This window comes from Protopterus annectens, chromosome 1.part0 (assembly GCF_019279795.1).
Source record: "Protopterus annectens isolate FY-2018-M chromosome 1.part0, PAN1.0, whole genome shotgun sequence".
Classification (NCBI taxonomy): Eukaryota; Metazoa; Chordata; order Ceratodontiformes; family Protopteridae; genus Protopterus; species Protopterus annectens.
The window spans coordinates 843128915-843146247 of NC_056725.1; the positions used below are offsets into that span (position 1 = coordinate 843128915).

At 37.8% G+C, this 17333-nt stretch overlaps 1 protein-coding gene across 1 annotated transcript in view; it reads right to left on the reverse strand.

Annotated features, from left to right (window-relative positions):
* Positions 1-17333, reverse strand: part of SYNJ2 (synaptojanin 2) — a 1514156-nt gene that overhangs the window by 25690 nt on the left and 1471133 nt on the right. The window contains exon 27 of the mRNA XM_044063657.1: positions 16922-17112. Coding sequence (XP_043919592.1) covers positions 16922-17112 — 191 coding nt within the window. The remainder of the gene's footprint in view (positions 1-16921; positions 17113-17333) is intronic.

Genomic DNA, 17333 nt, shown 5'->3' on the forward strand with positions numbered 1-17333 from the left:
CTGAATATGGAGCTTTTCTCCCCGGGCCTCTGCTGTAAATGGACATGTGACCAGTCGGACTATCCCAGTAAACAAATGTAAAATGAAATAAAATAAATAAATTTCCTAGTAATAGTTTTTTGCAGCCACCAGAATCAAAATCAGCAAGGTATTACTGTCTAAGCAATTCCAATTCTGTATCACAGCTCAAAAATCATTTCCTTAGTTACACCAATTTGCTCAACCAGTATTGCTGGCAGAGTAGTCTGCAGGGATTTTTTAAAGTCTGCCAAATCATTACACTCTCAAAAAATATTTTCCAAATTTCCTCTGTCTTCCCCAACACACATCCAACATTTGAAATCTACCAGAGAAAAAAATTCTTTAGAGTCTGCTTGGGGTATAAAAACACCTATGCAAACACTTCCAAAGATTCTAAATCTTCTAGACTTCGTTGCATATTTGGGAGCCATACATATATCTTCCCATTGTTTCTTTCTGAATTGCTTATCCAAGCTCTCTTCCCAATCCTTTCTTACCTTCTCTGATTAATTCCTATAGTTACCATGCAATATTTTATATGTCCTTCTAATTATTCCTTTTTTTAACAGCAGCTTAAGCTCTAGATTCTAAGAAAAACTCTACCAATGCTGGTCTTTCACTTAAGATTCCCCTATTCCTTTCTCTTTGACTATACTCTGATATCAGTCCTTGATAGGGAAGGCCTGCAGTCAAAATGAATTCTTGGCCTCTCTCCATTCTATTATCTTTCCATCTCTATTTACACAATACTTTTGTTCCTTTGCCAGTTTTCTCCAGTAAATGCCAGCCGCCTCTTTCCAATTCTCTGTACCCCCAATTACAGTCATCCCTATCAGCAGAATCTCCTTTTTCCATTTCCATGTTAGCTTAGTTCTTAGAATACTTTCTACTACTTTCTGAATATAATATTCTGCATGGCTCTTGTATCTACATCTAAAATCCTAGTCTGTCCTTATTTCTTGAGCTCTCCCCTGTTTCGTCATCATCCCTTTTCACTTTGAATTATAGCTTCCTTCTTGTGCTATGTACAGCAGCCTTCATCGTGTAGCTCTGAAAAAACCCTTCAAATCAGGCAGTTCCAAATTAGTTAAGCAATTAATTAATTAATTAATTAATTAATTAATTAATTAATTAATGTAGTTACAAACCACCTTGTTGTACTGGAAGGATTAACTTATTCCACTTGCCTTATCCCTTCCAAGATAAAAATCCTTCAAACTCTTTATTAATTGCTATCCACAACTTCTCCTCTGATTGATAAAAATTGCTTGACCTGCATATGAAGCTAAAGGGACTAAAATATTTTCACTGCTTGTATCTTGCTATCCATATCTATTAAATAGAGATTCTAATTTCTCAGTTTTTGTATTATCTTTACTTTAGTCTCTTCCCACATTATCCATAGCTTTCATAACAGAATTCTTTTTAACCCATACTCCTAAGTACGGCATTTTATCATGTTCCCATAAATATGGGTATTGCTGAACTAATTTGTGTGTGGCTACATAGTTTACAGCTATTGTCTTTGTTTTATTTTCATTAAGTTTGTATCTCAAAAAAACTTGAAAATGTCTTAGAATGTTCTTTTCTGGTTTTATCAGGGACAAAATAAACCATCTGCAAATAAAGCCTGCTTTTCTTGATTACCATACCAATTATATCTTTGAATTTCTGAGTCTCTTATTTTCTTTGCCAATGGCTCTAAATATAAAGCAAATACCAAAAGGGAAAGAGGACACACTGCCTGGTTCCCCTGTTAACACAATTTGTCAGAGAGAAACCCTCTCAGTAATTTTCACGATCCTTCATATATCCTCCTAATTAATGTTATTATTTAGGCAGGGACTACAAATGTTTCCATTGCACTACTCATAAAACCCCAGCTTACTCTGTCAAATGCTTTCTCTGCATCAAACCTCACCAACAGTAGTGGTATTTTCTTACATTATGCTTCCCTCTGGATCATCATTGTTCTTTTAAATTTGTCAAATGTTTGTCTCCCCTCTACAAGACCACACCAATCCTTACTTATCAATTTAAGCAACATCTTTGTCATTTTTTAGCCTTATAGACAAACACTTTATAGTCATGGTTTAGAATCAAAATGGGCCTATATTAATATGGATCTGATGTGTCTTTACCATCTTTAGGTTATTATAGTCACCACAACTTTCTTCCAGGATGTTTGTGCTTCTCCTCCTTTTAAAAACTGTTATACAAAACCTTCCAGATCTTTATCACTTTCTTCCCTTTTAGCTTCCACACTTCCACAGGGATTGTATTCTGTTCCTGGAGACTTTCCAGTACATTGGTTATACATCACCATTTTTATCTCATCTTCTACTATTCTGTTAGTGAGTCCCATCTATGTCTAACCTTGGCATATAATTCTATAAACATTTCCATTTGTACTTTTCCTTGACTTCCACATTTCTCTGCTTTATACAGATTTTCATAATATATCTGAAATATTTCTAATACCTTTGCAGGATCTCTGGCTATTTTCTTTTTTATAGGCTCCCTAATCTTGGCAACAATCCTTCTGCTTTCTGTTGCCTGAGCTATTGTGCTAAAAGCTTTTGTGCTCTGGAGTTACTATAAAAAAATCTTTCTAAACTCATGCATATTATCCAAGTAGTCTTTATTTTCTCTTTAGCACTCTGTAGTTGTGCTTCTTCTTCTTGTTCTGAGAAATTTCCCTATTCTGCAATAATTTAACCTTTGTCAGTCCTTCTAAATAATTTGTGTTACTTCTTAACCATATCTCTTCTTTTATTTCTCCCCATTTTTAAACCCAGCTTTCATTTTATCCCACTCCATGGCTATATTTTATGAAATTTCTATCTTCCCTAACAACTCCCGAATAATTTCCACTACCCATTTCTTAAATTCCTCTCTATTTAACAGATAAGTGGGGAAGCACCACTGTCTCATTTTTATTTTATTACCTTGGATTTTTTTAGTTATTATTGGCCCTTGATCTGAAATAGTTATTAGATGCATATCAAAACTTTCAATTAAATATACGTTTCTGTGAAATATAATTTCTGTCTAGCCTAGTCAGTTTTTGTACATTGGGGAATAATATATAAATTCTCTCCAAGCTCCTACTACTGAATTCACATCTTGCATTCCAATTCTTTTCATAAATTTCTTCAAAAATCTACCATCATCTTCTTATATTTTCCCTTATAGCCCCCCCCCCCACATACATCCTCACTGCTGCAATTCAAATTCCAGTCATAGGTTGGTACTAGGCTATCAGCCTTAGGGCCTATACAAGCCTAGCCATAACAATTCCCTGGCTATTTCTTCCCACAGTGTTTACTTCCCTGGACCCCTGTCTAGTAGGGCGACTGATGTGATCCCCGGGGTGAATTTCCTATCTCCCATCCAATCATCAAGGTTCCTTTTGAAGAGGGCCAAAGAGGTCCTCTACTTGATATGTATGGGCAGTCTATTCCAGAGTCTGGGGAGTCTCTGGGTCAGGAACCTATCCCTCCAGCATGTTTTTTTCATTTTGATGACAAGGTTTATATTCCTGGAGCATGTGTCTCAAAGGAATTGGGATTTCTTTCAGTGTAGCATGTCTAACAGCTCTGGGTTTGACATAGCCTTGTATGTTAAGCAGAGATCGCTTCTGAGTAGACGATATGTGACAGAGTATAGGTGGAGTTTTTTTTAGATGGTCAGCATACGGCATCTGCTTTCGGCCTGTGATTCTTTTAGTGAGGTATTTCTGTGGCCTTTCCAGTTGTTGCAGATGTCTTGAGAGGTACATACCAAACGGGGTGTTGTTTTCTATAATGGGTCTAATGAGGGTGGGACAATGACCTCCTTTTTTCTGGATGAAAAGCCCTTAGTGATGAGGTGTGCCACATAGAAGGATTTCCTGACTGTTGTGGAGATGTGGTTATCGAAGGTGAGACCACTGTCCACCTGTGTCCCTAAGTCTCTTATCACACTTTTGGTGTTTAGTGTACTAACACCTATGTGGTAATTCACGGATACATGTTTTTTCCCAAAGGGGATAACTATACATTTCTTGGCATTGAGCTTGAGCCCATTCCTCTGGCACCAAGCATCTGCTTCTGTAAGGCCCTTTTGTAGAATATCAACATCATTTGGGGATTCAGTAATGGCTCCCAGTTTGCAGTCATCTGCGAACTTTGTTAGCCACAGTCCCTTAGTGTTGGCCTGTACCTCAGAGAAGTAGATGCCAAACAAGAGCAGTCCCAGGACTGAACCCTGAGGTACTCCACTTGTCACTTGTCTGGAGCTGGATTTGGAGTCGGCTACTTTTACAGTGTGGGTTCTGTCAGTAAGCCAGTTGGCAACCCATCGAGTGATGTAGGGATTAATGCCCAGCTTAGTAAGTTTATCTATGATTCCAGAGTGGGAGATGGTGTTGAAGGCCTTGGCGAGGTCAAGATAGGGTGTGTGGACCACCTTACCCTTGTCCACGGCTCTGGAGACTGATTCAAAGAAGTCAATCAGGTTCAGGAGACAAGATCGGCCCTTCACAAACCCAAACTGGGTGGGATCCAGTGTTTGAAGGTTGCCAATGTCTTTGTTTATAAGTTCCATAATACGTCCCATGGCCTTGCAGATCAGGCTCGTCAGACTGATGGGTTGGTAGTTCCCGGGATCCAAGGTGGATCCCCCCTTGTGGAGTGGGATAGCTGTAGCTGTGCGCCACTCAGTGGGCACGAAGCCCGTTTTTTACCTGTGAGGCTATTATTACTGGAATTTGACAATCCTGCGGTATTGAGTCCCACCTATAAGTAATATTCCCTGCTGTAAGCTGATTATTTCTCCAAAAATTTTCTTAAGCTCCATTATAGCAGTTTTAGGTGTAATATTTATTTATTTTATTTATTTAACATTCGTTGACCAGGAAAGTTTGACTAGGACAGAGCCTATTTTGAGGGGAGGCCCGGGGAGAAATGCTCCAGACACGTCTTTGGAATTTGGGAGGAAACCGGAGTACTTGGAGGAAACCCATGTGAACGCAGGGAGAATATGTAGGCTCCACACAGAAGGTAGCCCAGCTGAGAATCAAACTGGAGAACCTCTTGCTGTGAGGTGACAACGTTAACCACAATACCACTGCGCCACCTGCTTTAGTGTCCTCTTCCTTTGCCAGTAGCCCCTTACTACTGCAAATCTACCCTTATCATCTTTTTTCCCTATTCTATCACTACTGAAGCTCCTATAGCAATTAATGTAAGTATTCCCCCTTTCCTTTGTCCTGGATATTCTGCTGAATAACCATCCTGAAATCCTTTATCAAACTGACATGCTCAGTTTCTTCCAACTGTGTCTCCTGTAGCATAGTTATTTGTACTCTGTATTTTTAATATAGTTTATAACTCTCTCCTTATTATATATACCTGTGAGACCATTCACATTCAAAGATAACATGGAAAGTGTTGCCATTATGATAAGTTATTATTCCCACTTGTCATGTATAACAGCTTTTTTTTAAATGTCTAGTTTCAGTTTTTGCATTACATGCATATACTAATGTTAGGCAGGTTGACCTTTTACACAGCCATTTCTTCTCATACCCATTTGAACTTCTGTCACACATTACAAGACTTACTAACGTAATACAAACACACAAAACAATATACTTCTTCAAATAATAAAATTTAACCCTCCTAATTGGAACAACTGTCACAGATTAATAGCTACACTGACAAGCTTGAACTGACCTATAATGAAGGTTATGCATGCTAAGATGCATGGTATAGCCTGCACTTCTACTTAACACTAAGTGCTGTTTTTGTCTTATCTTTATTTGTCTCTAAAATGCAAAAAACAACATGCACACTTTCAGAAAACATTTAGCCAGTGAAAGGAAAATGTATTCTGTTTTTATTGCCCTTATCAGATTGTCTTAATTGAAACAAGAGAAACAGATACACAGTTGCCTTCAGCTGCAAGCTTCTCATGATGCACTGAGAACATTTGCTAATTGAAAACTTTCCATTACATTCAATGTTCTTTATTTACCTGCTTCCACTTAAAATGTTATTAAATCAAGCCAGGGGCCTTAATCCATTCATTCCCCTATTCAAAAGTAAGAAAAAATATCAGTTTTACTTATATCATGCTCTTTTGTCCAGACTTTCTTCTCTTTTTACACTGCAATGCCTACATTTCTTAAAACTGAAGAAAGAAAAAGTGTGTGTGTGTGGGGGGGGGGGGGCACCTGTTTATAGTATCTTTATTACACAAAGAATAACTGAAAAAGCTTTACTATATAACCTGTACTATATGTCATGTTTTATAAAAATACTGTTAAGAACGAAAATTGTTTTGCTTTTACAGTTACCTCTTTTCTTCCTTTTCTCCAAACATTAATGACATTAAGGGCATATACTTTAGAGTCTCCTTCATGTTTAACAAAGTAAAAAAAAAAATCCAAAATGTCCAGTTTTTTTTTTTTTGGTTATGCCATATTTCACGTATGTGATTAATGCTCTGTAATTCCACATGTATTAATTAATTTCTAAGTTGCTGGTTTTCTTACTGGTGATCTCCATCTCCCAGCTCCAATCTCTGGTTTATTTCCAACATACTCCTGCTGTCTAGTAAACTTCTGTGATTTTTCTGTCTCTCAAGCATTTTCCTTTGGAATATTGGAAAAGGTTTCACTGGCGTAGTCTCTCTATGACTTTTGTTATCAGAAGAATAAGAAGCAGAATCCTCATCTGTTTGATAGCTCACTTTGTGTTGGACAGACTTTTCTATTTCCTCTTTAGCACGTTCTGCATCAAAAATGACTTTTACTCTTGAGGAAAAATATTCTGATGAAACCTGGATACAGCAGCTTGAATCTCATACCTGCTTCTCGACATTCTCTGGCTGTTTGAATAAATTTACTCCTCTTCTGCCTGGTGTACAGTGAGTAATCACTTTCCACAAACACTCTGTGGTTTCCAAATTTTAGTACTTTGCCCTTCTGCCACAGTTTTGTGTGAATAAACTCCTTCTGCTGGTAGAATTGCATTTTTACTATTAGAGGTCTTGGCTTCTTTCTCATGGCCAGGTTTGGAAAATACACACAAGGAGCCCTTTCTGTTAACAACTCCTGCTGTGGAATACCAGTCCACTTGCTTATTTGTGTTTTCATAAAATTAATACAGCCTATTTCTTCCAGTTTCGCTGGTACAGCAGGAAATATCAGTTTTCCCTACGTGCTCTGTCCTCTAATTCTACCATTTTTTGAAACATGTCTTCTTGAGCAGTCTCATACTCAGTGAGCCTTTTTCTTAATTTTGACCTTTGATTTTTGCAGTTTTTTCAGCTCATCTGAATATCTGCTTACAGCTTCTTCCAGTTTTTCCATAATTTTATTTGCGTTAATATACTCCTTCAATGTTTAATTTATTTTAGTCATCTCTGAGTATATTTCACTTATTTTTCCTCTACATTCTTATAAGTCATATCTTGCGCCAGAGCTGGAGCTTGAATTGCTTTTTTGCTGAACCAGCTAAAGGATTCTTCTCAGCCAGTGTATTCTTCTCACCTTTTGTGGGTGATATTCTTTCAAATTATCTAAATTTCTTCTTAGCTGGTATCCAGGCAGTGCACTTACTAGCCACTAACTGAAATTTACCCAAAAAGACAAATTCACTGGTTCTCTTTTCTGCGTATCTGTTTTCACACTGGGAGAGCTAAAATTAAGCTGTTACTCAGTGTGCCGCCATCTTGGAAGTCCCCAAGCATCTGAACTTTCTAACACATAGGAACTTGTTTAGTTTGAAGTCTAGGATGGTGTCCAGAGTCTGTTCTTCTTTGGTACCACGAATAGCCGTAAGTAAGAAATCTTTGCCATGCTCCTGTTTGGGGACATTTTGTTACAGCCTCACTGGTAAGCCACTGCTCTAAGATGGGAAGGACTACACATACCTGGCTTGATATTTCTAGGAAAGCAGTGAATGTTCTTAACCCTGTTTTTCTAACCAGGTGAAATGGTTCTTCCCTCCCTTAACTAATGTCTTGAGGTCAGGCCAAATCAGTTTTTCTTGAAAAATGAGAGCTGTTCAAAAAACAAATGTGAAACAATGATTAGAGGGAGGAGCTTGGTAGTCAGCATTACCTATTAGCTATTTGTTGAGAGGGATCTATTTAACATACAACTACCCTTTTACTCTGCTGCCTACACTGGCCTATAGTGTTTCCCCAAGATTTTTGCTTCTTCTTAAATATTCTACTTTCTTCATCCTGGTCTGTCTTGGACTGCTATACATAAAATGGGTGTTGTTTTATACAGCAATTTCAGCTATATCACAGGATGGGGGGTGGGGGGGGTGGGGTGAAAAAGCTGTTTTTGTTTAATCCCTGCTACCTGCCAATAATAAGTCTTTCTACAATCAGTCTGCCAATTTGGGCATACTCATTGAGACCAGAATCTTGACAGCCATCACGGTTTTTCTCTTTTAGGCCCTGATCTCTCCTCCAGTGGTTGATATATGCATTTACAGATGAAAGGGCCTGCTATGCCCTTCCTCTGTGAGCATAAGTACTTTTGCACATGTCCTATGAAGTCTACCATGCCAACATGGATTAGCACAGACATGTACACATTTCTTGCACATACACCAAATTCTGCGCACCTCTTACAGGTGCCAGTAATGCAGCAGATCAGGACATACACACACACCCTCAACTTCTTAGAGCAGAAAATCTGGACAAAGCCTAAAATGATGGGGAGACAAATTTTAAATATTGCCCTTACAAACTTAGAAAGTTGATGTAATAATAGGTTTTGCATTAGCATGAATTTTCCAAAGGATGTGGGGTCTTAAACTTAAATGTTTGTCATTATTTAATGACTTCAATCCTCAGCTATTTTCCAGAAAGGGACAGATTTTAGGGGGAACACACCAAAATATGAGGCAAAAATCTGGACATTCTGCGAAAACCTGTACAGTTGAGAGGTATGTCTCACCCCCACCAGGATGGGTGAGCCAGTATTCAAGTGTTGCAGACAATCACCATCCCTCATTGACTCATGTTGTACCCAGGTCTCTAGTCAATCCTTGGTTATTAGGATTACAAGTCAGGGCTTCTGTGCCACAGAGCAAGTGGATGAAAACACTACTTCAGGTCAAGCATAGTGTTGCTTTTTTTCCCTCCAATGTCTTAGAAATATCTTAGGAAGGAGGACATAAAGCAGTTATTTGCTTAAGGGTGTGGTGAGAAGCTGACCCTTTACATTTTCTGAAAGGTCATTTTATAAATCTGACTTGTCTTCTAATAAAGTTGCCTGGGCTAACCAACCCTCAAACCCTGATCATGTACCTACAATATCATAACCACAATTAACTGCATCCCTCCCCATTTTTAAAGTCTGCACAACTCTGGAGAGTCTGTCTCACTCTGTCTCTTAAGGTTTAATCCTGCATATTCTTGCTTATGTCTTGCATTTGTTTATTCATATTCTCTTGATACTGAATCACCTGGGTCTGAGAGTTAACAGCTATAACGGGCAGTGCAGTGGTGCAGCGGTAGCATTGTCACCTTACAGCAAGAGGGTCTCTGGTTTGATTCTCGGCTGGGGTACCTTCGATGCGGAGTCTGCATGTTCTCCTCCCTGTGTTCATGTGGGTTTCCTTTGGCTGCTCCGGTTTCCTCCCACTTTACAAAGACATGCATCTGGAGCTTTTCTCCCCAGGCCTCCGCTAAAAATTGGCTTTGTTCTGTTAAATAAAAATAAATAAAATAAATAACTCCTGGAGTATGAAATATAAATCTTTTTTGCCACCTGCTTTTTCTGTCCTGGGGAGGGCAATGAGCCCAGGTGCAAATTTATACCCCTTCAGATGCAGCCATGGAAATGGGAGGAGGATCCACTACTACACATTTACAGAGGCACTTAAATTTAGTCAGAGTTCTATAGAGTTATCCTTATTTTTGAGGGTAAGTGTTTGTGACTTTGGTTCCAATGAGATGCCCTCATCAAATGCATCATCAAATGGCTGAATAATAGATGTAATGGCCGTGGCCCTTAACTCCTCTTTGCCCAAGAGCTTCTTGCCCCTTTTTTGTTGAATTCCTCAATGCTACACTTGTTTAGCTGCTGAAGTTCCTAAACTTTGGTCTCATCACTACTGATTTTACAATTATAAAGCTTAGATCTGCATTCTGATAGCATCAGAGAGTAGCCTGCTCGCTTATGAGCTTGGGATTCACCGTGGAAAGCTTTGAGGTTGTTGGACGCCAAGTGTTTGTAAGCTCAGTATACAGGCACAGAACATGAATAAACAAACAAAAGTATCTGGCTGGAATGGAGATGGGTTGTAGCAGATAACCCTTAGTCACCAAACTGGCTTTGTGCCTAGCTAATGGAGGACTGAAACAGTTCTCTCTTCACAAGGGCAGTTGTCTTATGACCTACGTCTAACAAGTTTCACATGTAAGGCCATGGAAAGAATTATAATGCATATTACAAATAAAGGCAAAGGAAAGCTTCAGACACTAGATCAGATCCAACACAGTTTTGTTTTGTTAAGGGCAGACTGTGCCCTCTTAACCTGGTAGATATTTTCAAGAAAGTCACTAAAGCTACGGATGAGGGTAAAATGGTAGACACTGCTTATTGTAGAATATTTTGGCCAGGTCAAGATATTCTCCATTCAGGCACTGTCAACAAACTCACAAAACTAGAAGTAAAACTCTAGTGTCACCCTCTGGCTAGGCAACTGGTTCAAAAATAGGAGATAAGAAGTCAGGATGGTGACTGTACCTCCAGAAAATGACTAGTCACCAGTGGAGTCCCTCAGGGCTCAGTGCTGAGGCTGCTCCGTTTTGGAAGTAAAGCTAATATTAAAAGCCCCTGGTTGACCAAATTATACAACAGTATCCTTTGGAAAGTCATTACCCCTGGGAATTACTGCACTGACAATACACCCCTAAGAGTAGACCCAGTGGTTAATCATTTGGGAACGTACGTGGACAGTGACTTGGCCTTAGTCAATCATGTGTCTGCTATTGTAAAGAAGTCATTCTATATTGCATAACTCATAAGCAAGGGTATGGCGTCCAGGTCCAAAGATGTCATTATCCTGCTGTACTCAGCCCTCATTAGACCACTCATTGAGTACAATGCTCCCTTTGGTATGTATCTCATCAGGCATATGCAACAACGGGAACATCGCAACAACGGGCATCCACAAAGACTTCTTACAAAAAGGATACAAGGCATAAACCACATGGAATACACAAGATCATCTCAGAAGTTAATCTCTATGTTCAGTCTCCTACAGACTACTGAGAGGTGATCTATGCCTGGCTTACAAGGCATTATCTTGTCTAGTACTGACGGACTTGCCGCACATCTGTAAATCTAACAGTAGTAGAAATAACTGATCCAATGACCTAAACTTTGTTTGCTACATAAAAAAGAATATGTTGGAGGGACAAGTATGTGTTTCAAAGACCAACCCTACTGTGGAACAGGTTTCCCATCCATGCAAAACAGAGTTCATCTCTCAGTCTAACTAAATACAACCTGGACCAATGGATAGGGAATAGGAAATTTACATCTAGACTGGCACTTATGTCCTTACTGGACCCAGCTTGTAAATGCTCTGTTGCCTAAACCAGACTAGATACCCCTGGTAAATTATCCTGTCATTTACAAATAAGAAAACATGGCTAGGGTTAAAAAGGCCTGCTTGGGCAGTTAGTATAGTAATCACCTATGAACCTGTAAAATGCTTCCTCATGAGGTTCATGGTATTGTCAGAGCAGACTTCCTCCAAAGGAAGCCCTGGCCAATCATAACTCTGTTATTTGTATCACATTCCAACAACAAAAATAAATAAAATAAAATAAATAAATAAATAAATAAATAAGGTAGATCTGGCCTGAGTAGTTAAGTCTTCTTTATCTTCCATCTGAGTTAGATTTGGGGGCCTCTTTTCTCCTTTGCTGAAGGGCCTACATCATATATGTAATGTTCAGACACTGGAAGGCAGGGAGTAGCCCTGTTGTCAGGTTGCAACGTATTCCTCAGCAAAGGCAGATATCCAATAGCTAGGAAGCAGTACCTGGGAAAGGACTGTGGACTCAGAATACTAGAAATAACAGAAGTTGTTCATGATTCCTTGTGCCATTCAATTCAAATTACAGGACTATCTTGCAAGGTACAGGTCTGTTTTACAACATGAGAAGAAATATTAAATTTCTATAAAGTCCTATGAACTGGTATCTTTTTGTGGTGCAATTAAACTATGGGATCTGAATTGTTTCAGTCCTGGAAGTCTGTGGTCTGCCTTCAAAGAGGCTCTGATACAGTAGGCATTATTTGTCAGGGGGACTGATAAGTCTGTGTCTCTTCACAGCAGATATCCCTATGCATTCCCACCCCAGTGATTCTTTAACTACCAACTTCCTACATTTAGCCATTTTGCAATGTCTGCATTTCCCTGAGGGAGTTTTTTCCTTCTCTATTCACTGGTAGAAAATATAGCACTGGCAAATTATCTCGCTCTCCAGTTAGAAAAGAAGCAGAAGTCCTATGTTCAACCATGAGAAGAATTTTGTGTTCTAAAAGGGCTCTGAAATTTAACGCACAATGCTGCAAGGTATTTTTTATGAAAAGTCTTAGGTTCCTCACAGGTTGTGACTTTGTGGTAGTTGCCTAAGCTAAACAGGCACTGTAAATGGCAGTTTGTCCCTTCACAGAGGCAAACACTTTGGTGATTTAGACAGCTTGGTCCATGGAAACAAAAATCTTCACAAAACAATCACATACCAAATAATGCAATAAATTACAGTAGCAACTTGAACAAATAGCAAGAAAAAGAAAAGTCCAAATTGAAGTACTCATCAGTCTTTGAAACAGCTGAAAGGAGGAGAAGGATGCACTATTATGACTCAAACAACAGTATGCCTCTTGTGGCAAGAAAAAGAATGGAGGGTGGCACACAGTACTCACCCCTTTACAGCTGAATGCCATGATGATGTCCTTGGTGTGGGGAGATCAGCTCTGTTCTGGAGATACTAAACAGCTCTAGAAATTTGACGATAATGGAAAATGTTCACTTTCAGCTAATTTCCATGTATACTAAATTATGCTGCAGTGGTAATCCTTATAATAAACATCACCAATTTTCCTCCTAGAGCTGATGTCCCTTTGGCTAGACAGGCCTATCAATGACTTATTGGGTATTTACCATTTTGAGAAATTTCCTGCAGACCATGGAAGGATCCTTGCAGATCTTTGTCCCATAAAATTACTCACGGAATCAAGATGGGTATCTGCCTTGGGATGTTCATTTATCCCAGATCATCATGCAAAGTCAAGGAATGTTCTCATCTTTTGTTCCCTGCCTTATCCCTTTGAGATTTATAGTGACCTTTGGTGTAATTCCACATGATACCCATTGTTTGCAGCTGCCTTCCTTAATCAAGTAACTTACCTATTAATAATAGGAAACATCCAAAAAAGTAGGGTGTGTGGAGGAAAATGACATTAAGACCATTTAGAATGCACTGTAATGAAGATATTAATCAGTATTTTGTCACTTCATATATTTTCAAAATTATTTTAATAATTTCATAATTGAATGAGCTACATTTTACAGAAAGGAATAATAGTGAGAGATAATATTGTTACTGTCAACGTATAATGCACTACACTGGTGATACTGCTAAGCTGCTTATACTTCCATATTTTCATTAGTATTTCCATATACAGGTGACTTAAAAACTACTTACTGCAAGGTATCAGCTGAATCCTTACACGATGCTGATGAAAACTATACCCTAGCACTTGCACTGTTTACACAGCTTGAGAAACATTTACACATAATTCTGAATATAAGCATCATATTTCATATTTCTATAAATATCTCAGAAAAGCACCCAGAAAGGAATTGCTCGGCATCACATTTAATTTTAAGAATGGCTATGTCTAGGTTGTATGGTTTCCAAGGCAAGAACAAGTTGGATGTTTTGTATAAGACTGTATTACTGCATTGGTATAAGGACTTTTACCAGTGTAAATAATGTTTCTTTTCACAGAACAACATTATGTTTGCACTTTTTAAACACCATTTATTTGTTTGGACTTTTGTTTTTAAACTTGATTTAAAAAAGTTCAAGAATGCAAGGATATAAGTAGGTTGTACTAGAGGCACAAATTTGCACAGCTTTTAGGTGTAAATTAATTAAGTAGTAGTTATTTGGAATGGCAGAAAGTAAGCGAGCTATTAGACTTGCTGTATTTGCTCCTCCTCCTACTGGGCAGTTCCGCATCTCTTGTCAAATATAATTACTTAGATGGTGCTGTGATAGACACTAATTATGTCATTGTGATAACAGTTTTCTGCAACAAAACCTTCGAAGTTCCTGATCTTTTCTAAGTGCTGCACTCAATCTTAATTCAGGGTCTAATTTTTTGACAGGTTTCAGCAAAAAGTAGGACACTTTTACACTTCTGACTATCCTGGAACCAGGTGCATTATGTGGTGTTCTAAGCCTACTAACTTTAAACTATTCCCGAAGCTCCTTTCTGTTTCCCCAGAGTGATTTATTTCTCTTTTTATCTTTTTCTGGAGTACATTCCATGATCATCTTGTGTGTCCAGCTGCTCTGTTTTTATTTTTCTTACTTCCTTTTTTTTTCAATAATTTTTATTTTACATTTGCAAAAACAATAACCATTCCATATTTACAAAATGACCAAATTTGCATGTTATACATTGCAGATAAAATAGAAACATGTAGGTCATACAACATACCTAATTACAATATATACAAAGATACTTTCCCAATTAATATCATTAATCTAAAAACAGCACATACAAAAATGTGCTGTTTTTAGTAAGCTGTGTACTCGTGGGAATACTTCCAGTTCATAAGATATGGTGTACATGGTGCTTTATGCTAATAAGATGTTATAGGACTTTTCCCAGATTGCTCGGGCTTTCATATTTTTGTTTCTTTTGTCCAATATTATTTTATGTGCTAGTAGATGTTTAATAGCAGATTTCTTGAATTACTCCCAAGAGATACTTATCGGATCTAACCATTTGCGAGCTATATATAGCTTAATTAATAAGAAAATTGTTATAAGTGGGTTAGCTTGTTTTCCTGAGATGTTGGCTGGGAGGATGTGTAAAAGAGTAAATTCCCATATTAGTGTTGATGCTTGATACCCCATTTTTTGCAGTTGTAATTTAAGGGAATTCCAAAGCCTGAAAATGCATTTACAACTCCAGAATATATGTATTAGGTCTGCAATCTGGTCTTTATAGTGTGGACAGTATGGGGACTTAGTTGCATTGAATTTGTGAAGAAATGCTGGGGTGAAATATGCATTATTATTAATCATGAGCAGCATGTAAGAGAGTTTAAGTGGAATAGTTTTCAATGTTAAGTTGATTGCCTTTTCTATTTGCTGGTCATCCATATCGGGTTTTAATTTTCTCCAGTAATTAGAGAAGAGAACGTCTTTCAGGAATTTGATTTCCCCTATAATTTTTTATGAGTTCGTTATTGCTTTCCTTGACATTAACATAGTCTTCCAAAATAGGGTACAGTTTTCGATGTTACTTTCGAGTATGGTAAGGTTTTGGAGGTAAATGGAACACACCACTTTGATTTGTCTTAAAATTATTACATATACTTTAGGTAAGTTTAGATTACTTCTTAATTCATGAATTGTGCTATTGAGGAATGGGTAGATATCTTGGATTCTCTTATGTTTCAACAGAGGGAAGGAGTCTAGGTTGAGCATCTTGTTATTTATTTTTAAGTTAGGATTTTTATGGAGAGGTTGTAGTATTAACATAGCTTGTCCAAGGTTTAAGGAGTGAAAATGTTTTTGTGTTATATTTATGTTTTAGTGGCTCTATTATGTTATAGGCTTGTAAATCTTTTTTTATTTAAGAAGGGAAGCACTTTGGGATTGATGTCTAGTGTTTTTATGTACCTATAGTATACTGTTACCCAGGCCGGTGAACCAGTCTTTGCCGAGGGGTCATACTCTGCTATTCTCAGTATTCTATTAGTGTTGATAATAGAGTAGTAGGTTTTGAAATCTGGCAAGTTCAGACCCCCTTTGTTCTTGGGAAGTGTTAAGTTTTTGATAGGAGATTCTGGTCTTTTTAGGTTCCCATACAAATTTTGCTAGAAAGGTATGCATTTGTTTGAAGAATTTATTATGTATAGTTATTTGAGATGTCATAAATAGATATATTAATCTAGGTAGTATGTTCATTTTAATTATTGATACTTTAGACAAAAATGGTAGCTTAAGGTTATTCCATCTTGTACAATCTTGTGTTATGTTTTGCCATTTAAGAGTTATGTTACCTTGGTAGAATTCCTTGTTATTCTGAAAGAAAGTAATCTCCAAGTATTTGGTTTCTTCTTTTATTTTTATTTTGTCTAAGAGAGGTATTAGGGAGATGAGTCTAGGTGGCCTCAAGGGAAATATATTCTTTATTTTTCTTACTTCTGATGTGTCACATACTCCTATTTAGCTCTATGCTTGGACAGAATACATTTCTGCACACTGATCTGTACCAATTAGAAATCAGTATTACAATCCAAACATACAAAGACAGAAAACGTCCTTGTGAAACACATTTAATTGTGCAAGAGTCATATATACATAGACATCAGCCTAAACCCAAGGTAAGCCAAAGTTTTACATAGAACAATCCTTATCATAAGAACTATCTATTGCTTAATAGGACAGCCACAAATGTCACTGACACCACTTGCATACTTCCACCTGTAGACTGTTGTATCCAAGATCTCTGTTTCTTTCATGAGAGGTCATAAAATACATTCATCACATTTATCATAAAAGTTAATAAAATGTAATTCTATGGCAAATTAAAGCTCTTTAAATATTGCTGTAGATGACTTACATTTTCCACCTTGGCTCCACGTTTTGATTGTAACAACGATCTGCAAGGAGAAGGAGTTCTGGATCGAATGTGTGGGGGCAGCAGCAGGGGATCACGCTGGAGTCGAGTGAGGGAAGCAGCTCTTCTAGGTAGAGGTGGGACTACTGGTTTGGCGGGTGATACAACAAGCTTTGAGACTTCTTTTAAATTTTCTGAAAAGAGAATGTAGCATACACCTATCAGAATGCAGTGATACTACATAGTATGCCAACATAACATATGAAACATGTCAGTCCCAATATTATGTGCACCTGCAGCTTAGCTTATTGAGTATTTGTGTGAGTATATGTGCCTGTCTACATGCCACAAAAATATAAAGAAAAGTAGAAATGTGTAAAGGAATGTGTTCCTACATACCCAAACTCTGGATTTC